This window comes from Rhipicephalus microplus, chromosome 7 (genome assembly GCF_043290135.1).
Source record: "Rhipicephalus microplus isolate Deutch F79 chromosome 7, USDA_Rmic, whole genome shotgun sequence".
Taxonomy (NCBI): Eukaryota; Metazoa; Arthropoda; class Arachnida; order Ixodida; family Ixodidae; genus Rhipicephalus; species Rhipicephalus microplus.
Window position 1 is genome coordinate 77742823 of NC_134706.1, and position 26086 is coordinate 77768908.

General features: G+C 44.4%; 1 protein-coding gene across 3 annotated transcripts in view; it reads left to right on the top strand.

Moving 5' to 3' along the window:
* The window catches only part of LOC119179185 (uncharacterized), a 106655-nt gene extending 80850 nt beyond the window's left edge, over positions 1–25805 (top strand). For 2 of the 3 annotated variants that reach the window (XM_075869307.1, XM_075869306.1), the window contains 7 exons: positions 1617–1720; positions 4658–4860; positions 6979–7147; positions 12989–13264; positions 16401–16545; positions 19909–20181; positions 25647–25805. In XM_075869307.1, the coding sequence (XP_075725422.1) occupies positions 1617–1720; positions 4658–4860; positions 6979–7147; positions 12989–13264; positions 16401–16545; positions 19909–20181; positions 25647–25774 (1298 nt within the window). In that variant the 3' untranslated portion in view covers positions 25775–25805. The remainder of the gene's footprint in view (positions 1–1616; positions 1721–4657; positions 4861–6978; positions 7148–12988; positions 13265–16400; positions 16546–19908; positions 20182–25646) is intronic. The other variant, XM_075869308.1, reaches the window with a different exon arrangement.
* Positions 25806–26086: the final 281 nt, after the last annotated feature.

Genomic DNA, 26086 nt, shown 5'->3' on the forward strand with positions numbered 1-26086 from the left:
AGCTGCAGCCTCGAGGATGAGCCCCTTCTAGCTTCATCCTCGGTAGTATTCTGGCTGAGCGCACATGGGCCATGATTAATCCGGCCGAAAACAGCAATGAGCCTTTGCACTTTATTACAGCAAGGTCCGTTGCTTAATCCCCTCGTATTTTTGCCATTACAGAAAAAAGGCCCATGGCCAAAGGAGCGTGGACGGCGTCGTTTTGTGGCTCAGGTGAAAGTAGAGTGAATGTTGCGATCCACGCTTTGGGAAATGCAAACCGCGTTTCTAGGAAGGCGCCCGTGCGCATTGTAGGTGTGAAGTATTACGCCACCGTTCAAGTAATTCCCTGGGACTATTGTGGAGGCCTGGACGCACGCCATCCGTTGGTGGTGGGATGAATACTTGTGGCGGAGGCCGACTTGCGGGTTCCATTCACGAGGAAGCCTGGCCACGCTCATTAGGAAAGCGCGTTACCTCAAGCAAGCAGTAGGAGGGCGCCAAAGAATTTTGATGACTGCGCCATGGTAAAGGAATGAGACAAGTAAGCAACGCCCATGCTGCGGGCCGCCTGTTTTTTTACTTTGTTCTTCTGTTACTCTAGCCGAGTATGCGCCCGTGCCAGAGCCCCAGCGGCACTGTCATACCATATATACATATATATATATATATATATATATATATATATATATATATATATATATATATATATATATATATATATATATATATGGGAAAGAATTGTATACTTATGGGCTTGTTTTTTTCGTGTTCTAACACAATATTGATGAAATCTAACAGACAATAATGCCTAATGCCAAGGAAAGGAAATAAAGGGGAGGTTTTTAGACCGAATTGTGAGGTAAATTTGAAGAAAGAAAAGTGAAGGAAAAGATAACTTGCCGTGGGCAAGAACCGGGTCCTTCCCACGGCAAGGTATATATATATACATATACAAGCCTTAATGTAGGATTTTTAGGGGGAAAATCACTAAGAAAAGTTGCTAGCTTCGGAGCTGGGCGGAGAAGCGCCGCCTGAAAAAGACCGAAGGGGTCTCGAAACGTAGGTTTTGTTTTTATTATACTATGCGCTAAATGCATGTACACAGTCCGCTTATTCGTATAAGTTTACTTAGCCAGACAAATCTGCCATCGTGTTTACTTTTAAGAAAATATCTTGATTGATATGTTGGGTTTAACGTCCCAAAACGACCATATTAATCCCGTAGTGGAGGGCTCCGGAATTTTCGACCACATGAGGTTCATTAACATGTATGCACCTAAATCTGAGCACACGGGCCTGCAGCATTTTCGTCTTCTTCGAAAATGCAGGCACATCAGTCGGGATTCAATCTCCGTCCTGCGGGACATCAACCAAGTACCTTAGCGACTAGACCACCATGGCGTGGCAAAGTGGTGAAACGTAGGAACTTTGCAACTATGCCTGTTAATGTGATATATCCTACCATTCTTATGTGTGTTTCAAGACGGTACTGCGCCCTTTGATGACGATTGTTTTTGTCAAATAAACCAAAAAACATCAGTGATGCTACGTCGATTTTATTGTTGATCTTTTAGGCACTCATAGAAAAACCAGTTCTTTTATATGTGTTACTTTTGTGGTCTATCATTTCGCAGGGGAGCTGCGTGGCCAGATCGTCGACAGTGACAGCACACATGTTCTTACAGACGTTGAACTGGCCGAAAAAGTGACGAAAGCAATTTTGTCTCTTGATCTCAAGGTACGTGAATTGAACAAGCATATATTTTTGAGAGAATATGAGCGCTCATTTGAATTGAATAAATCTTTGCTCCCAGATAAACTATTCACTTTGAGCGAACAGTATTGAGACTAAAAACGTTGGCATAAAATGGTTTATAGATGAGTGTAGGTGCTTCTCGCTATGGCTTTTTGGGTGCATCACGGCCCGTAGTGATAGATTAGTATAACATATTTTAGTGGTTTATTTATTTTATTCATTCTAAAATACTCTTATGATGAGCGATTTTCAGCGCAAAGCAGCCTTAAAAATTGTCGTTTTACTAAATGTCGATTTTCTATTACTTATTAATAGGACTCCTAATACGAAGCTGATCAAGAGATCACTAAATTATGCTTGAATTTCAGCCACCTTTCTTGGCTCATTTCATATGCCACGTAACTTCTATTGAAGGTTCATGACTATGTCGAAGCACATTAAGCAGGTATGATAGGGCAAGTGGTACATGCCAGTTTGAACCGAATAATTTAGAAGCCAAGTGTGCACATATATGCAAGTATGTACATGATATTTCACATGTCCACCAAGAATGCCACTGGGCACCACGTGATATCCTCCTCTGTAAAGGATTTACCAGGGTGTAGGAGCGCTGGCTTCTCCACTTATTCACCAATTCTGTACTGTGCCCGGCAGTACAGAAGCATTTCGATTCGGCCTTCTCGGGCACATGCTGCACTGTGCGAAGTCTTGTGACACATATCAAGTGTTTTGGGCATGCCCTTCAAATTCCATCTACCCCCCCTTAACCCCACGCGAGAGAACTGAGAAGCTGTGCTGCTCAGCTTCTCTGACTTCCAAGCCCAACAGGCCTTAGGTGCTAGAGTCCAAGGCGCCACGCAGCTTCAAGGATACCGCACTAGGGATCCTTCTAGGGTTTATAAAAGGTGGGCCCTTTAGACTCGCCTTATTCATACCTCTCACTGTAAATATAATAATAAATGCTTTTCACCACTACCACTCGTCGACGGTTATTAAAATGGGTTGGTGGGTCGTTCTGCCATAAAAAACCTTATCACACAGCCTTTCGCATTCACCTCATGCAGTTATTAGGGGCTAAGCTCTTTAAGGCGTAGGTCTGTCAATCCTCCGTCGCTGCCCTACATAGCCACCGGGATGCGAGATGGGAGATGGCGGTACTTGGTGTGTTCCCTAGATGAACGCATTGAATGAGCGCATGGACGCATGAAAAGACAGACTAGCAGATGGACAGACGGATGGACAAACGCATGGAGCGGGTATGTGTCACAGGGGATGCGAGATGGCGATACTTGGAGTGTTAACTAGATGGACGCACGGACGGCCGGACAGAAAGACCAGAGGATGGATGGACAAATGAATGCACGCATGGACAGATGAACGGATGCATGGATGGCCGCACGGATGGTCGCGCGGACGTACGGAACCAAGAACAAATGGACGGACGGAAGCATTGATGGGCTGACGGATGCTTGGCCCCACTCATCATCACTCATTCCGTGAATATGCCGTGATTTTTTTTTTCTCGTATATCTCTTCGGTACTTGGTATAGAGGGTGCCAGCGGACACTCAATTCGAAAGAGTCCAAGAGCTTCATCAGCATGTTGTCGTGAATTGCAGCATGACTGATCGCACAGCAACGCTGTTGATAACGGAAAAAGGAGAGGGAGAGGTGAAGAAAATCTGTACTTTACATCAGCTGAACCGGCCCACGTGTAATGACTGCTTAGATCCTGCTGGTTCGATAAAGGCCGACCAAGTTCAAAAGGGTCGTTAAATTGAAGAACGTGGAATAAATCGAATATTCAAAATCTACACGCGTGCATGTTTATCGAATAATTTTTTTTGTATTTATGCGAAGGCACAGAGCACTATAGATGATGTAGGACACATCCATGACGAATGCAGCATTCACCCTCTGTATTCCCGCTCAAAAGCACGCCAAAAAAAACGTCGCATAAAGTTGTACATGCCAGCGGATGCCGCTAAGTGACTAAATAAGGTGACGCAACAGTGCCGCAAGGTCCAATCAAACCTTGGCAGAAGCGTGACGTCGTGCCTCTGAAGCATCAGCGAAAATGCTTTGCCCCTCCAACTTTTCTAGAAAACGTTCCACTAAGGCATTTATTTCTTTGCATCGACGCTCACAGTGGCGTGACAAAATTGCCTGCAGGTATAAACGTAGCTAGCGTTTCTGTAAAGCAGGGCCTATAATTAGACAGCTCATAGCTATAAATAGGTGGCTGTGAGGCGAAAGAATCGCGCATGTTTACTGCGATACCGACTGACTCTGCGGCCTGGCTCCCCTCACTCAGTTACTGTTAATGGCTTGTGGTTATCTTATCTTGACTTGCATGCCGTGTCAATGCAATGTCTTTGTCTAAATTTTGACTGTTATGTCTTTAACAGTAATTTGTTCCCTGGTCCACTTTGTTATCTCCTTTCACATATAACGTTACACTTTAAATTTTCCTTTCAATGACTTCCCATTTTCGGCCCGCCCTGATACGGTGAAGTAGTGGCTAAGGTTTTCAGCGGCAGACCGCCTGCGGAAGCAGGATTGAATTCCGGCTGCGGCGGCTGCATTCTTGATGGCGGCGAAAATGCTGCGGGGCCATGGGCTCGTGTTTGGGTGCACGGTAAAGAACCCCAGTTGGTTGATATTTCCAAACGCCACCCCTACGGCGTCTCTCATAATCATATAGTGGTTTTGGGGCGTTAATCCTCGAGTATCTATCTAAATTTCCGCCACGTTTCTGCTCCGTATGTAAAGACCCGTAAGATGCAGCGGCAAAATTCAGCTAATTCCCTTGAGGGATAGAAGTTAACTGCAAATCTTGATTCGAAAATGCCCGCCTAAAGCGCCATACCCCATTACTTAGTACTGTTTGTATGCTCTACAAGAACGCAATCTTGTCCAGGGTCAGTTAGCAATGGGTCCTGTGTCTGGTTTCGTGGATGCCGCATCATTCAAGCACCTGGACCAGTCCGCCTTCAGAGAGTGCCCTGTCGGAGATCCGCGAGAAGCCGTCTTCGTTGTTGTGTTCACGTCGGGAACCATGGGACTTCCGAAGGGCGTCGAGCTCACTCACCATAGCTTCGTTGCCAACTTCTGCATATCGAAGTACGTAGTCTTATGAGTGAATGTCGAACGATAAGCTTGTATCGCCGTTACATTTGTGTGACCGCATAAAGTTTCGCAAATGGTAAAGAACCGAGAAGCAATGCTAGTACACTCTTGGAGAATGCAGTGTGGCAGAGAGAATAACGTCAAAAATGGCGTGAACTGTACAGTGCGCATGGCGGATGAGCTTAGTTTTTTTTAGACACGCAAACTGACGACAATAAAGAGGGCGAATGAGCATGCTTCATCGTATAACCCCAATACAGTGCACTTCATGTGCTTGCGCTTGGCGCTTTCCTTGATAAGACGCTTGGCGCACATGAGCTAGCGTATGCACGACAACAACACTGCAGTCGATATTGCAAGAAAGAATACAGTCATTATGAATGTCTTGGAAGCTTCAGACGATTGTTTTTGTTGGTCATCTCGTTTCGTTGCTGCAATTGGTTGGCTTGCACCTTTGTGAAAAAAAATCACATAAGCTGCGACCAAGGTTTGTCTTGTTGTCACCTAGACTTACGACATTCCAGCAGAAGCTATTACTGCACTTTCCCCATACTTTCGTCAGTAGAGAAGTAGACCTTCAAATAGTTTCTTCTAAGGGAGACACGTTCAAGATTACTCTTATCTCTGAAACAGCCAGAAAATGCCATGAGATCTACAGCGATGTTCACGTTCTTCAAAAATAGGAACGAAAGCTCTTCTTTAATTTCTTCGTAATGTTGAACTGAACTCACTGAGCAGGTTCCTTTATTAGGAAATGAACGCGTTCCTGTTACATTTCAAACATTGAAACGTGTCGCTGCAATAATGTTATATTTGCATTTTTTATCCTCTTGTGGATTACCCTGAGCTGTACTAAAGATACAAACCGCAAACCCACATTGAAATACGGATGTTATAGGAACGTGAACATCAGCAATAAGAATTGCCTTTTCGTGCGGCCACCTTACGTGTCGATGACCCTGGTTGTGCTAAAGTTGATGCGATGGTCCATCTCTTTCCTATATTCGCCGAGAGCGTTTCGCGCAGAGTTGAAGCTACTTATGTCATTTCTCCTGTAGGGCAGTTAACCCCTTAACTGCTTCGGACAAACAGAGCTCGTCCTGCCTCAACTGTCACCAAACGTTTTTGGACAAATAGAACTTGTCCAAGCGGAATAAGTACTCCTTTCTAGTTTTCAGGCGGAGAGCGCGCACATACGACTCACATTGCGTGTCATCTTCCAGATGGCAGCGTTTTAGCGAGGATTTCTTTTTACCGTTTGGCATGAGCGTGATTTTCGTATGAAAAAACGGCGTGCAGTGGCGGTGACCCATGCATAGCAGGCACATGAATACGAAAGAAACGCTATTCATTTTTGTCATCTTCTTTTTTTGATGATGATTACAGTACAGATATTTATCGTGTGCCAACTAATACAGACAGTGATTACGGTGAATTGAGCAATTGCTCCGGTGATCATAAAGACTGCTAGGACAAAAACGCGGCAAGTGGCCGCCAGTTAAGCCGCCTTGCGTTACTACCCTTTGGAAATTGTCCACGTAGCCCCGAAGCTCCTCGAGTGAAATACCCCAAGGGTTCTTAGCCTACAGAAGTGAAAAAAGATGTGGCGTCTGTAACTATTTGGCTGATAAGGTTTTAAAATTTCATTTGCAGCAGTTAGCTGGTTTTCTCTGCATTGTCCAGAAATAACTTTTAGTCATATATATGCACTGAGCATGTGGTGCAAATATTTTTCAACATTGACTAGCTGCATTTTAGGCAGTCAGATTCTAAATAAGAAATAAAAGTGGGCGCTCTTTAATGGAAAATTTTTATTAGAACGAGCAGTTGAGGAGTAACGCAATAATGATTTCCAAAAGCACGTTAACAGCGGCGGAGGCAGCTCGATCAGCAGACCGTGTGAGCCTGTTCCGCATAAGCGATTGTTAGAAGATATGTGTACTATATTTTTTTGAAATTTATTTAAACAACATAAGCGTATTGAGGAACAATATCTGACATGTGGCTGCGCATCGAGTCTGCTGATTTTCAAGCTCGAATCATTTTCTCTCGTACATATTCGGCTAGGACAAACAAGTGCGACGGGCAAACGTGACAAACCTTCTTTTTCAGGCCTTGTATGTCATCAGATGAAACGGATACTCTGCTCGCTTCAGCTCCTATCGGCCACCTGTCTGGACTGCTGCTCGGATTGATGGCTGTCCTCGATGAATCGGTCTGCGTCCTTGCGCAGCCAGGCCTCAGCCTTCAAGAAATCACTGAACTTGCTGATGAACATAATGTAAGTTATTTTTTTTTTTTTTTTATTCAAGTACCCTAAAGGCCTGGGTAGGCATTACATAGGGGAGTTGTAGCACAATAAAGCTGTTACAATTACAGTGTATAATTTGAATAACAAATACAAACGATTGATATAAATATGCACATACATATGTAGAGATATTATTACTTAACAGTACAGAGATGCTACGTGGAGGAATAAAGAAAGTACCAAAAAAAAAAAAAAAAAACTCTAAGGAAAATTTTCGCAGTGTTCAAAACAACAAAAGGATGCAAAGAAAGGATAATTCACGTTCATTGAAATACCGCGTACAAGAACAACGACAACAAGTACAACAAAGCAGATATGCACAAGAACAATATTAACTTTCATTAAAATAACTTTTAAGTTTATTCATGAAATCTTCATGATTTTGGGAAGAAACGACGTCGGCAGGTAGCTTGTTCCAGTGATATATTGCGAGAAAGAGGGGGGATTTACTTAAGAAGTTTGTTCGAGCAAAAACGGGTTGTACTTTAAAGGGGTGATCCAGGCGCGGAAAGATACGATGGGCGGCCGTGATGTGGCGTACGCGGAACGATGATGATGAGTGATAAAGTTTGTGGAAATGAGATAGAAGTGCTATGATTCTTCTATTCTCTAGGGTGCTTAGATTCAGAGATTTTTTTAGGTTAGTTATGCTTGATGTTCGTGAATAATCTTTGGTAATGAAGCGGGTTGCTTTATTTTGAATTGCTTCGAGTTTGTTGATGAGATAAGACTGGTGCGGGTTCCAAATAAAAGATGCATATTCTAGTTTTGCGCGAACCAACGTCGCATAGGCCAATAATTTAGTAGACTTGTTTGCCAAATAAAGGTTACGCCTGATAAAACCAAGAGTTTTGCATGCACTGCTACAGATTGCTTCGATGTGGTCACTCCATGAAATGTTAGAAGATAAATGAACTCCCAAGTATTTTATTGTATGCGCACGCGCGATGACTGAGTCATTTATCAAATAATGAGTAAGCTTAGGATTAGACACTCTAGTGAAGGCTACAGCCTTAGTTTTCGAAGTATTTATCTCCATTTGCCACTGTTCACACCAATCTGCAATTTTCGCAAGGTCAGATTGCAAAGCGTCACTATCAGAGGTGGTAGTTATTCGTCTATAAATTACGCAGTCATCTGCGAATAATCGAACTGTAGATGAAATGCTATTGCTGATGTCATTTACATACAATAGGAATAAAATAGGCCCCAATACAGAGCCCTGAGGCACCCCTGACTTGACCAGTGATCGTGAGGAAGAAAATTCATTGGCAGTTACAAATTGGTACCTGTCGGTTAAGAAATTCCTTATCCAATTCACAACCTGACTATGTATATTAAAATAGCGAAGTTTTTGTAATAAACGGTTATGAGCTACCTTATCGAACGCCTTGGCGAAGTCGATAAATATGGCATCTATTTGCGATGAGTCATTAACAGCTTCGTAAATGTCAGAGACCAGCTCGAATAACTGCGTCTCGCAGGAGCGACCCTGTTGAAAGCCGTGCTGGTTGCTGAAAAGATGGTTGTGCTTTGTTAGGTACTTCATGATTGCCGAAGATATGATATGCTCTAATAATTTACATGGTATACTGGTCAGCGAGATTGGTCTGTAGTTGGTGACAGATGACGGGTCTCCGGATTTAAAAATTGGCACTATTTTAGAAACTTTCCATCCGTCAGGAACGCATCCTGACTGAATCGATTGCTGGAAAAGGCATGCAAAAATGGGAGAAATAACAGGTTTAGTTAACTTTAGCAGTTTAGGACAAATACCATCTGGACCAGGAGCAGAGCTGCTAGAAAGACGATCAATAGCAGCTTCGATTCCCTTTTCAGTGATCACGATGTCCTCCATGATGGAGGTAACGGAGCCGAGGTGAATATTGTCGGTAATAGGAAGCTCACGAGAAAAAACAGAACAAAAGAAGGAATTGAACGCAGTAGCGACTTCAGAGGGCGGGAGGAACTCGTTGCCTTGCATTATCGATATGAAACATGAAGACGACGGCTTGGGGTTTATTACTTTCCAGAATTTTTTTGTGTTGACAGTTAACATGTTGGAGATGTCATGGTTGAAAAATTTGTCTTTTGCTGCCTCAATTTCGGTTTTGCATAACTGCGACTGTTCGCGATAAGCCTTCCAGGCATCGTCAGATTGCAAGGTTTTAGCTCTTGAATAAAAGCGCTTCTTCTTGTTAATGCATCGCTTCACGTGGGAGGTAAACCAAGCGCTCCCTGTAGACACAGATATGTGTATTTTTGGAATGTATTTTTCTTTGAGTTCGATTAGCTTGTGACAGACGATCATCCAGTTCTCATTGCTGTCGCGATGCTGCATGCCGTTGAAAAATTCTACGCAAAAGGACGAGAGTTCGCTATAGATCATTTCAACATCTGCACGTGCGTAATCATAAATTGTTTTCTTTTCATTCACGCTTTCTTTACGCGTTAACTTGAATTCACAATGGATGACATTATGGTCACTGATGCAGTCTAACACATTAACAGACATGCTTGACGGTTCGGTGGTAAGCACAAGATCCAAGATAGCATCCCCCCGTGTTGGCATAGAAACTATTTGGCTTAAACCGTAAGACGAAATCACGTCAAGAAAGTCCTTACATTCAGCTATCCTTGCGCCGCTATCGGCTGTGCCCGTCCGCCAGTTTATTCCAGGATAGTTAAAGTCGCCCGCGAGAATCACAGGAGAGCCAGGAAATCTGTCATATACGAGGCTCAATGATTCGTTTAGGCAATTAACGAAGGTTTCTTTTGAGTCAGGCGGACGGTAACAAACCCCAACGGCACAAGTTACACATGAAAGCTGGACCAATACCCACAAAATTTCAATACAGGAACCCGTATCAAGCAGACGCGCTTGAAGATCTTTTTTTACTGCAATCATAACACCACCTCCTCGTGTTTCCGTTCTGTCCTTTCGAAACAGGATAAAGTTTTTAGTAAAAGACAATTCATGGTTACACACGTCACTCGTCAGCCATGTTTCAGTTCCCACTATGATGTCAGCCGAGCAGGATTCGACAAACGCACAAAGGTGATCTTGTTTTCGAAAAATACTTCTAAAATTAGCTATAATAATAGATAGCTTTTTAACTTCGGTTTCAATGGGGCGTCATTCATAAATCGCGGGAGCGTCTTGTCTCGGGATGGGGACCACTTTATTGCTCGAGGAATCGACGGTGAAAATTACGTTGCCCATTATAAGCTTGTCAAACTGCAACTTATACTTCTCATTTTTCTGTCGCTTCGCACGCGCGAAATCACGAAGCGTTTTTCTAATTAGCTGCACACGAGGTGAAAAATCCTCCTCGATCCACACTCGCGGGGTTGCCAGGTCTTTCAGCTTGAACGCATTTTTCAGAATATTGCTTTTGTCCTTGAAGTTTAGGAATTTGACAACAACAGGTCGAGTGCGATCGGGTTTGCGTTGCCCGACCCGATGGGCTCGCTCAATTTCACCTGGTTGAATTCCCAAGTTTTCCGTGACGAATTCATGAATGAGTTTTTCTGTATCGCTCCATTTTTCAGCGGCTTGCTCAGGAACACCCTTGAACACGAGATTATTGCGCCTCATTCGATTGTTCAGGTCATCTACAACAAGGTTGGCTTGATGGGTCTGTTTTTGCTCAATGGTTTTCAACTGTTCCTGAGACTCTTGCACAACAGAGCCGACAGCCTTGACGCTTTCACTTAAGTTGTCAACGCTCTCAAGACGCTCCTCTATTTTGGAGAGCCGCCTTTTGAGGTCTGTTACAGTAGTGTGAATGTCTTTTAGCTTGTTCGTCACTTCCTTTTGAAAACGTTCATTTGAAGCAGTGAATTCCTTTACCAGTGCCACCACTTGGTCAACCTTGTCAGGACCTGGATTAAGCTCAACGTCGCCCGCACAAATGAGCAAATGAGCAAGCGAAAAAAACACAAGCACTAGGCGTCCACCCAGCAAGTGACGGCGACCTAATGAACACGGACGGAGCCACCAAAGATTACATGATCCCGTATTTTTTCTCGGCTGAGTGAAAGTATTTCATTATGATTCTTTATTCGTTAAGTATTTCATTATGATTCTTTATTCCAGACATGCGAAGGCATATACATGGCTCAGAAGACGAGAAAAAAAAAGACGCTCAATTATGGCTTGACGATTGCAAGAAAAAAGTTTCGCATATCTCACGCACCTTGCAAATCGACGTTAGGCGATGCCTGCCGATATGAGGACGTTAAATACACGCACTACCAGCATGAAGTAAAGTAGACTGAAATGTTTCATTAGCCCGTGTTGGTGGTTACGTGTGCACACATAACGAATACGTATGCATCTCTGACGTATCTGTCGCGTCCATGTGTCGATGGGTCACTGTGAAATGTGAGCACCAGGAGCTGAAGTACAGTTGTTTCTGCGACCGTCCGTTAATGGAGTGATGAGGGGTCCCTGTACACTAAAGAACTAGGTAATTTAAATTGACACCTCTTATAAAGAAGTGGTCAATGACATATGCGTTCCTCGTAGTGGTCACGAAATTTTCAAAGGCTATGTCTACATAGGCAACGTCTTACAATAATTGTGTGAATCAGGTCAGGTTGTGGTTTAAAATAACCACAATAACGATGTAAGCGACAATGAGAAGTGGTACGCTTATATGCCTTGCTTGTGCAAGCAAGTATGGCGGCCCTGGATGCTGCTATAAAAAAAGCTTTAGTGGATGGCGCTTTATTGCAATTGCCATTATAGGTCGAGGGATCGAATCTTGACTGCGGCGACTACATTTTCGATGGAGGCGAATTCTTGTGGGCCCGTGTGCTCCTATGGGTGCCCGTTAAAGAGCCCCAGGTGGTAGAAATTTCCGGAGCCTTTCACTACGGCGTCTCTCATAAGCATGAAGTGGTTTTCGAACATATAAATCCTACTTATCAATCAGTCAATACGATTGCTGTTATCTCAACGTGACGGGTGTATGATACAAATACATATGTACTGTTTATAAGAATGCATAGCCAGGACTGCAACCATAGTTAACGTTTTACGAACATTGCGGTATAATTGACAACCAATTCCGAGAACTAAGACACATACTACGATTAGACTATTTTTTGAAGGCTGTAGTCCGTATACCCTGTGTATAAACTTGCATCGATTTACATGAATGCGGTATTTTTTGCTGGTTAGATGCAACAGCGCTTTTATTATGTTAAAATTTCTGAATATTCGTTCGAAATGAGGTGGTATAGTATTTCAGGCATATATCTGGAAACAATTTGCCGTACTATTCCAAATTAGTTGAAGTAGTATTCGATAAGTATTTGTAATCGATTCGGCTTAATGACTATTCACTTCAGTTCTAAATTGCACTCTTCGCACATCACTAAGCAGAGGTGGCCGACATTTCCAGTGTCTCTCATAATCATATCGCAATTTTGGGACATTAATCTCCAACAAATTTTATTACTTTACCTAATGCTTTGTACAATTTCTATTATACTATCTTCAGCCATTTAAATATGGTACAAATGTATTAGGCCGTTGTCGAAAGAAAACGTTCGCTAGATAAAGGAGACGAGATTACGACGTCTCTACACTCTAATATGAAATACGTATTCACGCGATAGATGATGAAAAATTCCATGAGTCGATATGGCTTTGCTTGCTTTTGTATATCGCTCATCTGTAAGAACCTTACTGATCACCTTAATGGTCATCACCTCTACGGTGGTGTTAGTGGTAAACATTTCATCACCCTTTGAAGAAAGTCTTTGTGTCGCCTTACCGTCATTGCTCACTCTTCCATGCAGATTACGTCTATGTTCTCATTTCCGACGCGACTTCAGACTTTAGCAGAAGAGATGCTCCGTGACGGAAAGCAGATCAGGAGCATTCGTCGCATCGGCGTGGCCGGTGGTGTACTTTCACAAACAACGTATGATGCGGCCTTCAAGGCATTCGAGAATCTCGACAGCTTGGTCATCATGTACACTATGACGGAGAGCGGTGGCATCGTCTGTTCAACTTCTCTGCACGAGGCGGTAGGAATTGGCATGGGATTTCCAGGGGCCATGGTTGAAATCAAGGTATTTGTATAACTGTTCACTACGAGTTGGAACGAATAGAATTTTGCAGTTTTGAAACTTGGTTCACGAGCACTATTTTCGTATTTTTGTGTATTTATGAAAGGAACCACCACCAACTCTAAAGGAAAGAATATCTCGATAAAACACTCGAAATATTTTCTTTTTGTTGGGAACGTACCTAGCCCAGCTGCATTTTGTTTGTCGTAGAATTGGTGTATGTCAAAAAGATTGTGGGGCACACAAGTTAGATGATTTTTAACGCTCTTGTGTAAAGAGCACATTTTGCAGAAATTCCGGCGTCGGCAATGTTGGTTGTGAGCGAAAAAATATCTTCTTCGTGACCGAAAGTTGATAGATACAATCGAAATTAATACTGTTTAGTAATTCCGGCTCCGAGTTGGAAATCAAACTCGGGTTGTTTGCGTGTCCAGCGGGTGTTCTACCACACAGCCACACGTTTGTTTGCGAATACGATGAAGATAATTGCCTCTGCTTGGAAATGCAGTGATAGTATCCTTCATGCTTTACAAACACACGTGACCAGATGTCCATCGGGCACCAGAACATGCGAGTAGCATAATGACTTCCATGTTTAAAGCCAGTCACCCACTACAAAAGGCACACGCGTCCCTGCTCCTATTCTCTAAATTCGACGTAGCCGGTGCATAACTAGCTCGCAAATATTTTATTCATTTAGTATTTGGAGTGTGCACTAAGGACAGTATATAGCTGTCAACTGTTAAATTAAAGCTTAAGTAGCCCCGAAGTTCCTATTGCATGCAATTATGTGGAGACTCTCGGCTGGGTTTTGCCACCGGAATCGCCGTCACTACCCATGTATGTATAGGTATCTGTATATATGAAAACACAAGAAAGGAAAATAATCCTGATAAAGGCTTTGATGCGCGGAATCGAGACACCGAACCTACGTTTGTGAACGCGCGGCGTTAGCCACTGAGCCACCAAAGAGATCTTTTGAACGACAATCTATTTATATCTACCACTGGGAAATAGTGCATTCTGAGCATTACGAGCGAGACAGCGTGATGAGTGCGCTCAGTGTAGTTCAGCGCAAAGATCTGCTTCTAGCTCGTTGCTATGCGCCGATGCATGCTCATTTCCCACGCATGCTTTGCTCCGCGGAGGGAGGGGGGCTTTATCCGCGCACTTATCCTGTGGTTGGGGAGAATCGCGCGCCTTTGGCTTTGATCGAATGATTGCGTTCAGTTGCCGAACGGACAAAGATCACTTCGCTCGCTGGACAGGCCGGGTTGTCGAAAAGAGCGTGCTAAACAAAACGAAGTAACTGGGACAGTAGTTAGTTTGCACTCATATCTCTACCGATGATAACATTTTGTGCATTGTTTTTGTTTAAACGGCACGTTGATTGCCAATCTGTAAACATTGTTAGTTAGCTGTCATCCTGTGTGTATTGTTTTCGTGTATTTTTTGTGCGTGAGCAGAACGCTGCACGTTTCAATGTGCTTGCCGTTCTCAATGTTTCATTCCAAGTTTTTGATGTCGCATTCATTGCATCGCCCTTGCGTTGAAACTGTCACTTTTTCTTGCTTGAGCAAAACAAGGTACTCCTGCATGGATGGATGGATGGATGGATGAATGAATAAACTTTATTGAGACTTTCGGAACGCGCTTCATCTCGTAGCGTGCCGTTTTCACGTCGAAACAGAAAGACAAAGTCTTTCTACTGCGTCGCATCTGAAGAAAAAAAAAAGTGGGATTACACTAGTCTTTCCACAGGACCAAAATAAAGTTCTTTTCCTGCTTCCTTCCTCGCACTCGTTGTGCAAGGCGCCCGCAGGGGTGTCTGCTCAAGCAGGTGTTTTGTGAGTGGTGTTACCACGGACCTGAGCCTATGGGCGGGGGGGGAAGGGGGGAATCAACTTTTTTTTCACTCTTAGCCGTGCATGGCATTGCCATATTTGGGGAAAGTAAATGTGGGGGTAGTGTGACTTACTCTGGGTGATTGGATTTCTAAGGCCTCCTGGCAAATGCAAGGTACCCCTTTAGCACCGGCTTGGCGTCTTTTTCGATCTTTCTCTAAATATCTATTTTTCTTTCTCCTTTCAATTATACCTTTTTCTGTATTGTCTTCTCTTCCATTTATTTCCTTGTTTCCTGGTGGCAAGTGATATCTTTTGACGTTTTAAGTCAGATTTGGTTATAGTAATGGCGTGCTGCAGGCTTTGTGCAGACCTGCTCACATGTTCTGTCACGTTGTAGGCGCGGTTGCCGAACGAACAACCTTTTTCGTGGAATCAAACTAATTACCCACGAATCGCCCCACAAAGAAGTGGCGTACAGATGCAAGTACACACCCCCCCCACAAAGAAAAATAAACATAACTCATTCTCCAAGTACCACATTAGTCATTGTGCGTATCCTGACAAGAATGCTCGAAACATATCACCACTCCTTGCACCCAGGCACCTCACTGAGACAATCGGAAATAGCTACAAGGCCACGAAGATGGCCATTGGGTACTTTCTGGTGGAGGTCAAGAGCGAGACTCCGTATGAGAAGTTCACTGACCTTGTAGCGTTTGAGGAGAAGCCAATAACCCTCGCCGCTGACCGAGCCATGAACACCGTCGAATAATTCTTGTCAGACGACAACTTAGTAGATCTTTCGGATGAGGCACTTCTAGGTAGTGGATATGCTGAATGAACGACCACGTGATATATAAACAATGATTTTTCGTATAGTTCAATTCAGTATATTATGGAATGAATATTGGCGTAGACAACAATGCAATGTTTTTTTTCACGTCGTCTTAGTTTCAGTGTTTCGGAGTTATGTCTTTCGATTATGAGTAACACCAATGTTTTCCAGATGATAACTCAGCTCGACAATATAACGTTTCATTTTAAAGCTTCCTGTTAACAGTTATCTGCCGTTGTATAGGCCTGATTGTGTGTGGTTTGTAACGGATACAATTTTTTAATGAACAAATTTTGACCAAGAAAACATTTTTTTTCGACAGTTTGGGAACATCAGTTTCTATTTGAGGTATATTTCTGAAAGTGACGGTGATAACCAACTTGCAGGCATGTCCACTATCGGGAAATATTCATAAATAACAGCGCCCAGATTAGAAGAAAACCCCTGGCACACGCAGGTAGTGGACCCTGTGAGTAGAGTCAAGCTGGGTCCAAATGAGCCAGGCGAAATCTGCTTCCGTATACCGACAGTGATGCGTGGCTATTACAAGCGACCAAAAGAGACAGCGGAATTCTTTGAAGGAAATGGCTGGTGCCGATCAGGTGAGTGGCAGTTTCAGGCACATTAAAGAGACAGTAAACATAAGCAATAACTTGGTATAGATTTATGAACTGTTAATAGTGATAAACTGCAATTGATGAATATATGTCACTATCAAAAGTTCGTTATCAGCGGAAAAAAGCTCCGTGTGTGACATCAGAAATTTCAGAATGCATTTTTCGCATTTTCGTGACACTGGCGTGACAAAGTTGGCTGAAATTTCTTGTGCCAGGTGATTGACACCCACAGATGGCTACGTACTTCATTTTTAGCTATCAGATTCTGCGTAGGAACCAATATAAACTCCTTAAAAGTCTATGACATTGTGGTGTTCGGTGCGAGACCGAAATTCGAGACTCCACCCGCATTTTTTTTTGCGCGTTTTCTGTAGGGAGCCTTCATGTGCGCGCGCCTCCGTGTTTTCGAACATGGTTGCTTACTCTGGCTAAACCGGCCGCGATACTTCACGGGCCGACATGTTGGTTCTCAGTGGTCGCTCATTTACATTAAAGGCAGCGTGGGTTTCAACAAGACGGGGGTAGGTTTTTTTCCCTATATAGCAAGTTCTGAAGGATAAAGGATTGTATTCTAATGTTAGCCGCTGTTTTGTAGAAGAGGAAAGACATGTTCGTGGCTCGAGTTTTTTTTTAAAATACTGTTAAAACAGGCCGTTTTTCCCACCTGTTAGGCCCAGCGCATTGGCGGTGTGAGAATATTTAGGGAGCCTTTATTTGCGTACGGGAGAACCTCGATGCCAATGTGAACCTACTTCAATGTCTGCGCGGCATTCCTGAAGCAAGTTCACCTTAGCACTGCAGACATCTCAAAGTCCTCCTGATGCAAAGCTCGAAACCGTGCTGTTTATATGATGGTACCCATAGCGATAGGGAAGGCAGATGAAACAACTGGGTAGCTCGCGTTGTTCTTTGTAAACCGCATAACTTCGCTAGCCTGTTTATCATACCTGAAATATTGATTTTGTCTGCAATATAATTTCATGCAGCAAACATAGTTCCTGCAAATGAGTCTGTACAATAGACTGCTTAAAAACCTTACCAGCCGTAAGCATTTCCCGAAAATAGTAGGGCACTCAATCATATTACACCAACCCTCCCCCCACAAAAGCCTGTATATTAGGCTAAAAGAAAAACAAAGGACTGCAACAACAGGAAAACCAAGTTTTTTCACGTCATAGTTTATTGCTAACAGCATCTAAACGGCGTATGACCCTAATTTCTTCAAACCGTCCAGCCTCCACTGCCAAAGGCTCGTGTCCTCGCAGTGGGCCTGAGATACACCAAGAAAACGAAAATTCACACGCGGCCCCGACGACGCATAGGGAGTCCATACTCATTTTCTCTACAAGCACTAAATAAAAACTCAGTTTACGACATCAAATCATCTATGTGGCTCGTTATGAAACAAAAGAACGACAAAAATTACGATGCAGAACATAGTGCATATTTGAGTTATGGGCCAACAACTAACTTGCTTAGTGCACATATGCTGCACCATTCAGGACCGACAGACAGACAGAAGGACGGACGGATGCAAACATTAATCTGTCACATTCTATGTGAGCGAGTTTTGGTGTGGTTGTGCGTATGATTGAAGGGAAGAACGAATACCTCATGGCAAGTCGCACAAAATTTAGTTGTGTTGCAAATGAGCAAGACTACAAGAGTCTACAGAGAACGCGGTTGTCGGCTCGTCTGCCTGCCTCTACAAATGCCCTTCCTCAGTGACCTAGGAGAAATTGCAGGAACCCGAACACCTGCCAGCAAAGTAAGACGTGAACGCGAGCGTTTGTAGGTGGTTCACGGGCCTGGCGTTTTCAACAACGAATGCGGTGACGGTTTCGGAAACCGATAAAGCGCAGATATGGAATGCATGCAGGACCACACATTCGACTAGTCATATCATTCTATTGGTCGACCGTGCTTCGACTACGAGGATAAACAAGCATACTCAACCAGCTTTCACTTGCATAGCCCGGCGTAGCCGAACGAAGCCTGATTCATTTATATACTGTGCACGTTGTCGTGTTCACTTTGCTCATTTTGCTTTTTCTCGCATGGCTAAGTCAGCCCTTTCAAGAGATGTGCGGTTATATACTCAACCCTCTCGCAATACAACGGGTGTTCACCTCACAAAGACAGGGAGAAGTAGTTGGCTCCAAGCAGTCTCACTTCATATGTGTAATCCAGCGTTTCCCTTGGCTAGAGCAAGTCGGGAAGCGGGACAGTCTTCAGGTGGTTTTGTATTGCAGCATGCAGCACCCTTGCATTTACACTTCAAAGTCCTTGTAGGTGCGCTTAGTGCAAGAGTGGTGTCTTAGCGTAAGCTACGTCTACGGTGTAGCCAAACGTAGCTCATACCGCAGCTTGCACACCCGCGCCAATATGCAGCTGGTGCAGTGCGGCGGAGCAGAAACGCCTGGCTGCAAGAAGCAACATGGCGATAGTAGGCATAGAAACCGGGACTGGCAACATGGTGCTTTAGCGGGTGGCGGCAAGTGTCCGGTAAAAGGCTGACACCACCCTAAAACACGGAGACGCGCGCACATGAAGGCTCCCTTGTTTTCTAGCTTACCAAGTGCCATGATGCGGTAATAGTGCTGTTTGCGGGATTTTCTAAATGTACTTTATTATTGCGCGAAAATTAATTTAGCTGTTTAGTGGTCCATTATATCGATCCATATTTCCTTTGCAAAGTGGTACCTTGACTCTCAGTCCTCGCGTCACTATACTATGTCATAACAGTGCCACACATGTCGGAGTGTTCGCCGATTTCTCTATAGTAAGAGAATGCCGTGTGTTTATGAAAAGTGTTTGACGATTTCAAGTACATCATACTCAACTATGAGAGAGCAATGAGTCATCCCGGAGGCACAGTAAACATACAAATACTGTCTAAAGCACAGAAAGCATCTCCGTGCAGCTGAACAGTCATTCGATCGTGTGATCCTGGCCTGTGTTTTTTTTTGCTCCAATGGAAGATAAATTAGTTTTTTTTTAAATCAGCAGCCCATTTCTAATCAGTTAACTTCAACCACAAAACCGCGGCGCTTCTGTCCATCACTTGCGAATGACAGCCGTGCTGGTTGGATTTTTTACTTGAACCGTTAGTACTTTTCTCGCATATTGCACCACGCGCATTAAGAGTTAAAGGTTCGTCATAATACCTAAAACACTGTTTCGAGAAGGAGCAATCCTGTGATCTCTGGGGAAAATCAGGCCATTCATGTTTATGACTGCAAACCAGTGCCACAAAGATGGGTCATTAATCAGTTATCTAAAATGCGCGAGAGGTGCTTAACTTGTCTCTCAAAAAACTCATAGTGCTCTTGCTTCGATTTTTTTCAGGTGACATCGGTTATTACGACGAGGATGGGCGTTCCTATTTCGTCCAGAGGCTGAAAGAGATGATAAAATGCATGGACAACCAAGTTGTTCCTGCTGAGCTTGAGCAATTGCTGCTTCAGGAGCACTCCGAAGACATTGCCGAAGTGACAGTGGTGGGGCTACCGCACCCTTTATACGGAGAAGCACCAGCGGCTGTGGTAGTGCCCCGGGACCAGTACGTGTGTCGCAAGGCCGCGGGGCTCTTGGCGGATCAGATTAAGGCTACCATTTCAGGTGCGGTTCCGCTTTTATGCCAATAGTGTTTCTTTATATATTTTGAATACTGGTCGTCTCTTTCCGACACCATAGTAGATGGGCATAGAAATTTGACAAACAGCTACAAAAATTATATCGAGACTCGACGAATTTCTGTCGTCATGGGCATGTCTCGTATGTATGCATGTATGCATGTATGTATGTATGTATGTATGTATGTATGTATGTATGTATGTATGTATGTATGTATGTATGTATGTATGTATGTATGTATGTATGTATGTATGTCCCGAAAGTATGGTGTCCATGAGCATTTGAAAAGTCGTGGGAGTGGAACACAAACCGAAAGGCAAGACGTTAAATTCATATAAACCATTTGGCGTCACAAAAGCGGTTTTCTTCTGTTGTCTTGGGTCTTTCTCGATCTGCCAGTATCCACTCAAGTTCATGGAAGAAAATTAGCAAGCGTGCCGAAGCCTGTCAAGGGAGTGATCGATATGTGGGAGTGGGTACACAACTTCCTTGGTCACCTGATTAATATTTCTGTTGTTTACTCAAAAACGCAGGGTGCTGTCTTTTTTCTTTACAAGCACTACAGGGGATGCCCTGGGGCTCTGTGACGGTTGAATAACGTCATCTTCGAGCATTTTCGCGACTTGTTACTGTATGACTTCGCGTTCCTTTAGAGCTACACGATAAGGATTCTGGTGAATAGGTCTCGCCATGTCTTTAGTGATTATTCGATGTTTTGTCAATAGTGTTCGACCGACTCATGATGTCGAAGAAAAGCAGTCTCTGAATTCGGCTGGCAGCTGAAGAAGTCTCCGGCGGTCGTCCTTTGACAGAGAGGGGCCAACGTCAAATACGTGTTCTGGTTCTTGATCAGGTGCTTCGTCCAATACAGAGAAACATAAACTGCCTTGCAATTTTACGATATTGTCGAACGAGCTGATAGCTGTGTCCTTTGGAAGGCACCGTCGCTAAACATTAAAGCTGGTCAACAGCAAGTTTGTGCGTCCACCAGTGAAACGGACGATACCTCGTGCAATTGAAATGCCATAGCTAAATAGTAGCGAGCCAGTTCGGTCGGCAATACCTTCACCGTCAAACGATTTGTGCCCTTCCACCAAAACAAGAGTGCCTAACCGTGGCGGGACGACCACATCATCATCAGTTATACGTGAAGTGTTACGTATCGCGCCTGAACAGTCGACTAAACTAGGGCTGTTGCGTACCTTGATTGAACAGTCAGGGATGTTGATGACAGCGCCATATTCTGTTAAGAAGTCAATTTCTATGATCAGGTCCTTGCAGCATGAGGTCAGGATGACGAACGTTAACTCGAAGAAAGAACCACCGATGTCGAGTCTTTCTGTGCACCTTCCGACAGGCATCAACAGTTCGCCGCCTGCCATTCTCAAGTGAGGTTCCGTCCACGTAGTCTTTACTTTCCTGAGGCATACGGCGAAGTTATCGCTAATAATAGAAAAGTCGGCACCAGTGTCTACAGGGGCTGTTACTTGCTGTCCATCTACAAAAACGGTAAGATCTGTCGTCAGCTTCGTCGGTGTTATGACTAGTCGGCTTTACGGCGTCTTGTGTTAAGAGTTACAGGGGCCTTTTTTTCGCCTAGACGGCCTGCAACTCCACCCTCGGAGGTCACCGCCTTCAGTATGGGTGACCTTCTTCCACTGACCTCAGCAGTAGTGTGGTGGTGTGACGAAGGTGAATAGGACGGAGAGCGTGGTTGACGTCCCAAACCTGGCTGATAGTCAAGCACACTGTCGTCATTGTTGGCACGGTGGTTGTCAAATAGGACCGAGACAAGGGGGTCCTGGAGAATCGGCGTCCTCCAGGCATGGTGCGTAGTCGTCGCTGGGGCGTCGATTGTCAGACGATGGCCGAAAGTATGAAATGTATTGACGTGGTGCCAGAAAAGACGGGAAATGTGGCCCACACCTCCGCAGTTAAAACAAAGCGGACGCCTGTCTACAGTGCGCCGGGTGCCTGTTTTTCGAAGCTGTGGACGCCGCAACGGCTCGTAATGTGGTGAACGCCACGTCAAGTCGGGAGACGGCTCTTCGTACGGCGGCATGATGGCAGGGCGTCGTGGTGTCTGTTCGTGTGGTGGTGACCAAAGAAGGGCTGCTGATGGCACGACTGCGCAACCGTTGGCGGGCGGCGAAGCGCGGCTGCGAAGCTCATGGGTCGTTTATCGTGAGCAGGATCAGTTGTTAAAAACGCTTGGCGTATTTCTTCGCAAACGACTTCAGTGACAGACGCCGTGGGTGTGTCCGCGACCGGTGTCCACAACTTCAGCAGCTCTTCGCGAACAATCTCTCTTATGAATCGCGTAATGATGTATGATTGTCCGACGTCGTAGTGGTGACTTGATTGTGGGCGCTGTTGCACAAGCGATCGTACTGTCGGCATCGTAGGTGAAGCGCCCGTTCGATAGCCGTAGCTTCTTTGATGAAGTCTGTGACGGTGCTTGGTGGGTTGCGTAAAGTCCGGCAAACAACAGCTGCTTAATGCCTCGCATGGGGTAGCGCGACTTCTTGTCACCGGTCATGTGCGGGTCAGCTCTACGGAAGAGACGGGCCATGTACGCAGCAAATATTTTGACTGTTTCATTGGGTTTCTGAACCTGTAGCTCGAGTAATTGCTGTGCACGGTCACGCCGGTCGACAGGGGCAAGTGTGTCAATCATCAGCTGTTTAAAGTGACTCCATGTTGACAAACTGCTTTCTCTGTTCTCATACCAAGTACGAGCACTGTCGTCAAGATAGAAATAGGCACGGGGGAGCCTTTGTTCAAGAGACCACAGATTGATGTTGGCGACACGTTCATATATTGATCAAGCCAGCCTTCCACACCTTAATGTGCGCCACCGCCAAAGCGATCAGGCACCAATGGCGAAAAAAGGGTTACCTGAGATGGGGTTGGCGGACTAATGTCTCGTAGTAACTGTTGTGGACTGGCGGTGGCCATTGGAAGAGGTGAGCGGTGCCTTGGGGGGGGGGGGCGGCTCATGCGTAGGGGTGAACTCTGGAGGAGGCCTCACAAGCGACGACTGAAGCGACGCACGGGAGTTTCTACAATTGCGTCCGGGCTAGATGAACGGCTTCCCATGGGAGTGTAGAGCATCAGGCGGGGTTACAAGCCAGCACGTCCACCAGTGTTGTGGTGTAGCGAGAACAAAACTTATTAGAAACAGCTTGCGACGGTGAAACAGGCTGTTTGATGATGATGCTGATGTTAATGATGATAATGATCCTTGTTTCAAAATCAACTGTATGCCGAAGACCATCTTCGTCTTTCTTTTCTAAACCTATTGTCCCACTACCAGGAGTCTGCAAAACACCTCGAATGTCGTTCTCTTCTACGCATATATCTGTGACATGTATGTATGTATGTATGTATGTATGTATGTATGTATGTATGTATGTATGTATGTATGTATGTATGTATGTACGTATGTATGTATGTGCGCATGTGCGTATCTACATACGTAGGTAGGTATGTAGGTAGGTAGGTAGGTAGGTAGGTAGGTAGATAGGTGGGTGGCTAAGATAGGTAGGTAAGTAAAGCCACAAACAAAAATAAATCGGTAGAATAAATTTGCGACATGCGCTGTTGAGATTTGAATCTGTGACTCCTGACTCCGCAGCCTACCGCTTTAGAAAGCACTGCCACGTGCCACTGGGTACTTGAAATGGTAACGGTGAGCATTTACCGCTGCTGGTACGCAGATCTCGGAACGCTTCGGTGTGTTCAGTACCACCCTCCAGATTGTGCTTAGGGTGCGCTTTAAAGCAGCGCTACTAGATCTTGTTTCAGCTATTTTTGAGAGGCGCATGGAAGAGAGGCCTATTTTCGTACCAATTCGCAGTGTGCGATTCCGGACAAGCAGTGCATCTAACGCCATACCGCAGGAGGCGCTGAGGGACACTCCACGCGCCGTTATGTTCAGTGGGGAGAAGCTGGCGTAGTCAACATCTGCTGATCAAATAGGAAGAAGTAATAACTGCGCCAGCTTTAAATGTGTGCGTGTTGTGTGTATATCTGTGCATTCTTATCAGGTGTCATTCTTCAGAATGGAGGTGCGGGCTGAGAGTGATGCGCTGATCTAGCATTAACACTGGCGTTACATTAGTCTGTAGGCTGATCTAGGTTCTTCAAAAAATGGTTCCGCTATAACGCAGAGACGAAAGTTATGTACGTTTACATAGAGTTGTTTACCAAGAGGGCCCTTGCAAAATCTTGATTTACCTCGTGATCTCATTCCTAGAAATCGGCTTGGTAGAAAAGGGCTGGTGTGTATCTTAGTTATCTTGAGCTGTTTTACCCCAGCGACATTGCGGCAGATGGGGTTGCGCGTACTAAGTATTTCCAGGTTTCGTTTACCAGTGTCTATTTATCATTTCTAAAGCTGTTCACTTCCGGCTAAGTATTCCGATGTCTCAGTTGAGTTACGTGTATTGCTGGCTCAGGGAAGCACTTAGGACAAGTTTCGTCTGAACATGTAGACACGTACGGGTGCACCAGCTTACAAAAAGTACCGCAAAAAAAACAACCATAATGGCATGTCGAGTGGTATGCAAAGGAGATTTGCCTCAGATAAGTTGTCACTGTAAGTAATTTTCAGCGTAAATAAATTGTATATGGCTGTAAATAAATTACAGCCAAGTTCTTTCGAGGATACCTTCTCTTGCAATATTATTTCACCATGATTAGAGTGTCGTTCTCACTTTCCGAAAAGCACTAAGTTTTGACGCCCTCAATAGCTGCAATATTAGTGGGCATACTGTTAAATATATGATTCTTTAAATGTACACTAGAGGGAACTCTGACGCTAGTGTCTATATTATTTGCAAGGCGTAGTGCTTAAGCCAGCAAGAGAATGATGAGTAGTACAGAAATTTGTATAATTTGTTCTATCGGCTCCGTTTGATTTCGTGTGGCCTGAGCCACTTTGTAACGGGACGACCATCGGGAAATGTGCAGCAGTTGCAACTCACTGAAGTTCACGTCATGAAGTTCATGAAGTTTACAAACGTTTGCTCTTTTACTTCGAACAAAAACAAACCAGAAGAATAAACATAGCCGCCAGTGCGTTCGAAGCTCGCAGGCACGAAGACTAGGCAAATTAGTGTACTACCCGTCATTCCCATCGGGGTGGAACAATCGTAGCGCCAGAGTCCCTCTAGTTAGTTTCAGGAAGTTATGCTTCGGAAGATTTCGTTCTAATATAAAAGCGCGTGAATCTTGTGCCCTCCCAATATATTGAACATAAAACCTGTGTGTGTTTCCCGGCCAGAGAGAAAGGCGTGCAGTAGCAACGAAGGTTACAGTTACGAGAGTGAGCGATTGGAGGGAAAGCCGTGGTAGCTAGAAATTGTTGAAGCGTTTTATTAGTTTATATTTGCTGAGGCCTAGTTATAGTTGCTATGGCTGAGCAATTCTGCAATATCTCTTCGCAGGAAAACTGGCTATCCACAAGCACCTTTACGGAGGCGTCTTTCTGTTCGACTCCTTGCCGAAGACAGAAACGGCAAAAGTAAACCGAACAGCAATAGTGGAACAGTGTGCTCATAAAGTAAGTTTGTAATAAATAAAGAAGTTGCAGTCGTTCAAGCAAATGTGTTCAAATTTTCTTGGTGTTTTCTTTACTAAGGAGACCATAATGCTGGCTTATAGTGTCGGGCAGATAGTCGTTGCTCAAACTCCCAGCACAATATTACACATTTATCGAACTGATGAATACAGAGCAAGGATATATAGAATATCTGATAAACAGTGATGTGATTATTTCTCTAAAGTTCAAGGAGCCGTAGAGTATGTGGGTGCAATCAACACCAGTTAAGTATTTTCCGCCTCTTCGTGGCCCACACGTGTCTCTCGGAGAGGTGGCATATAGATT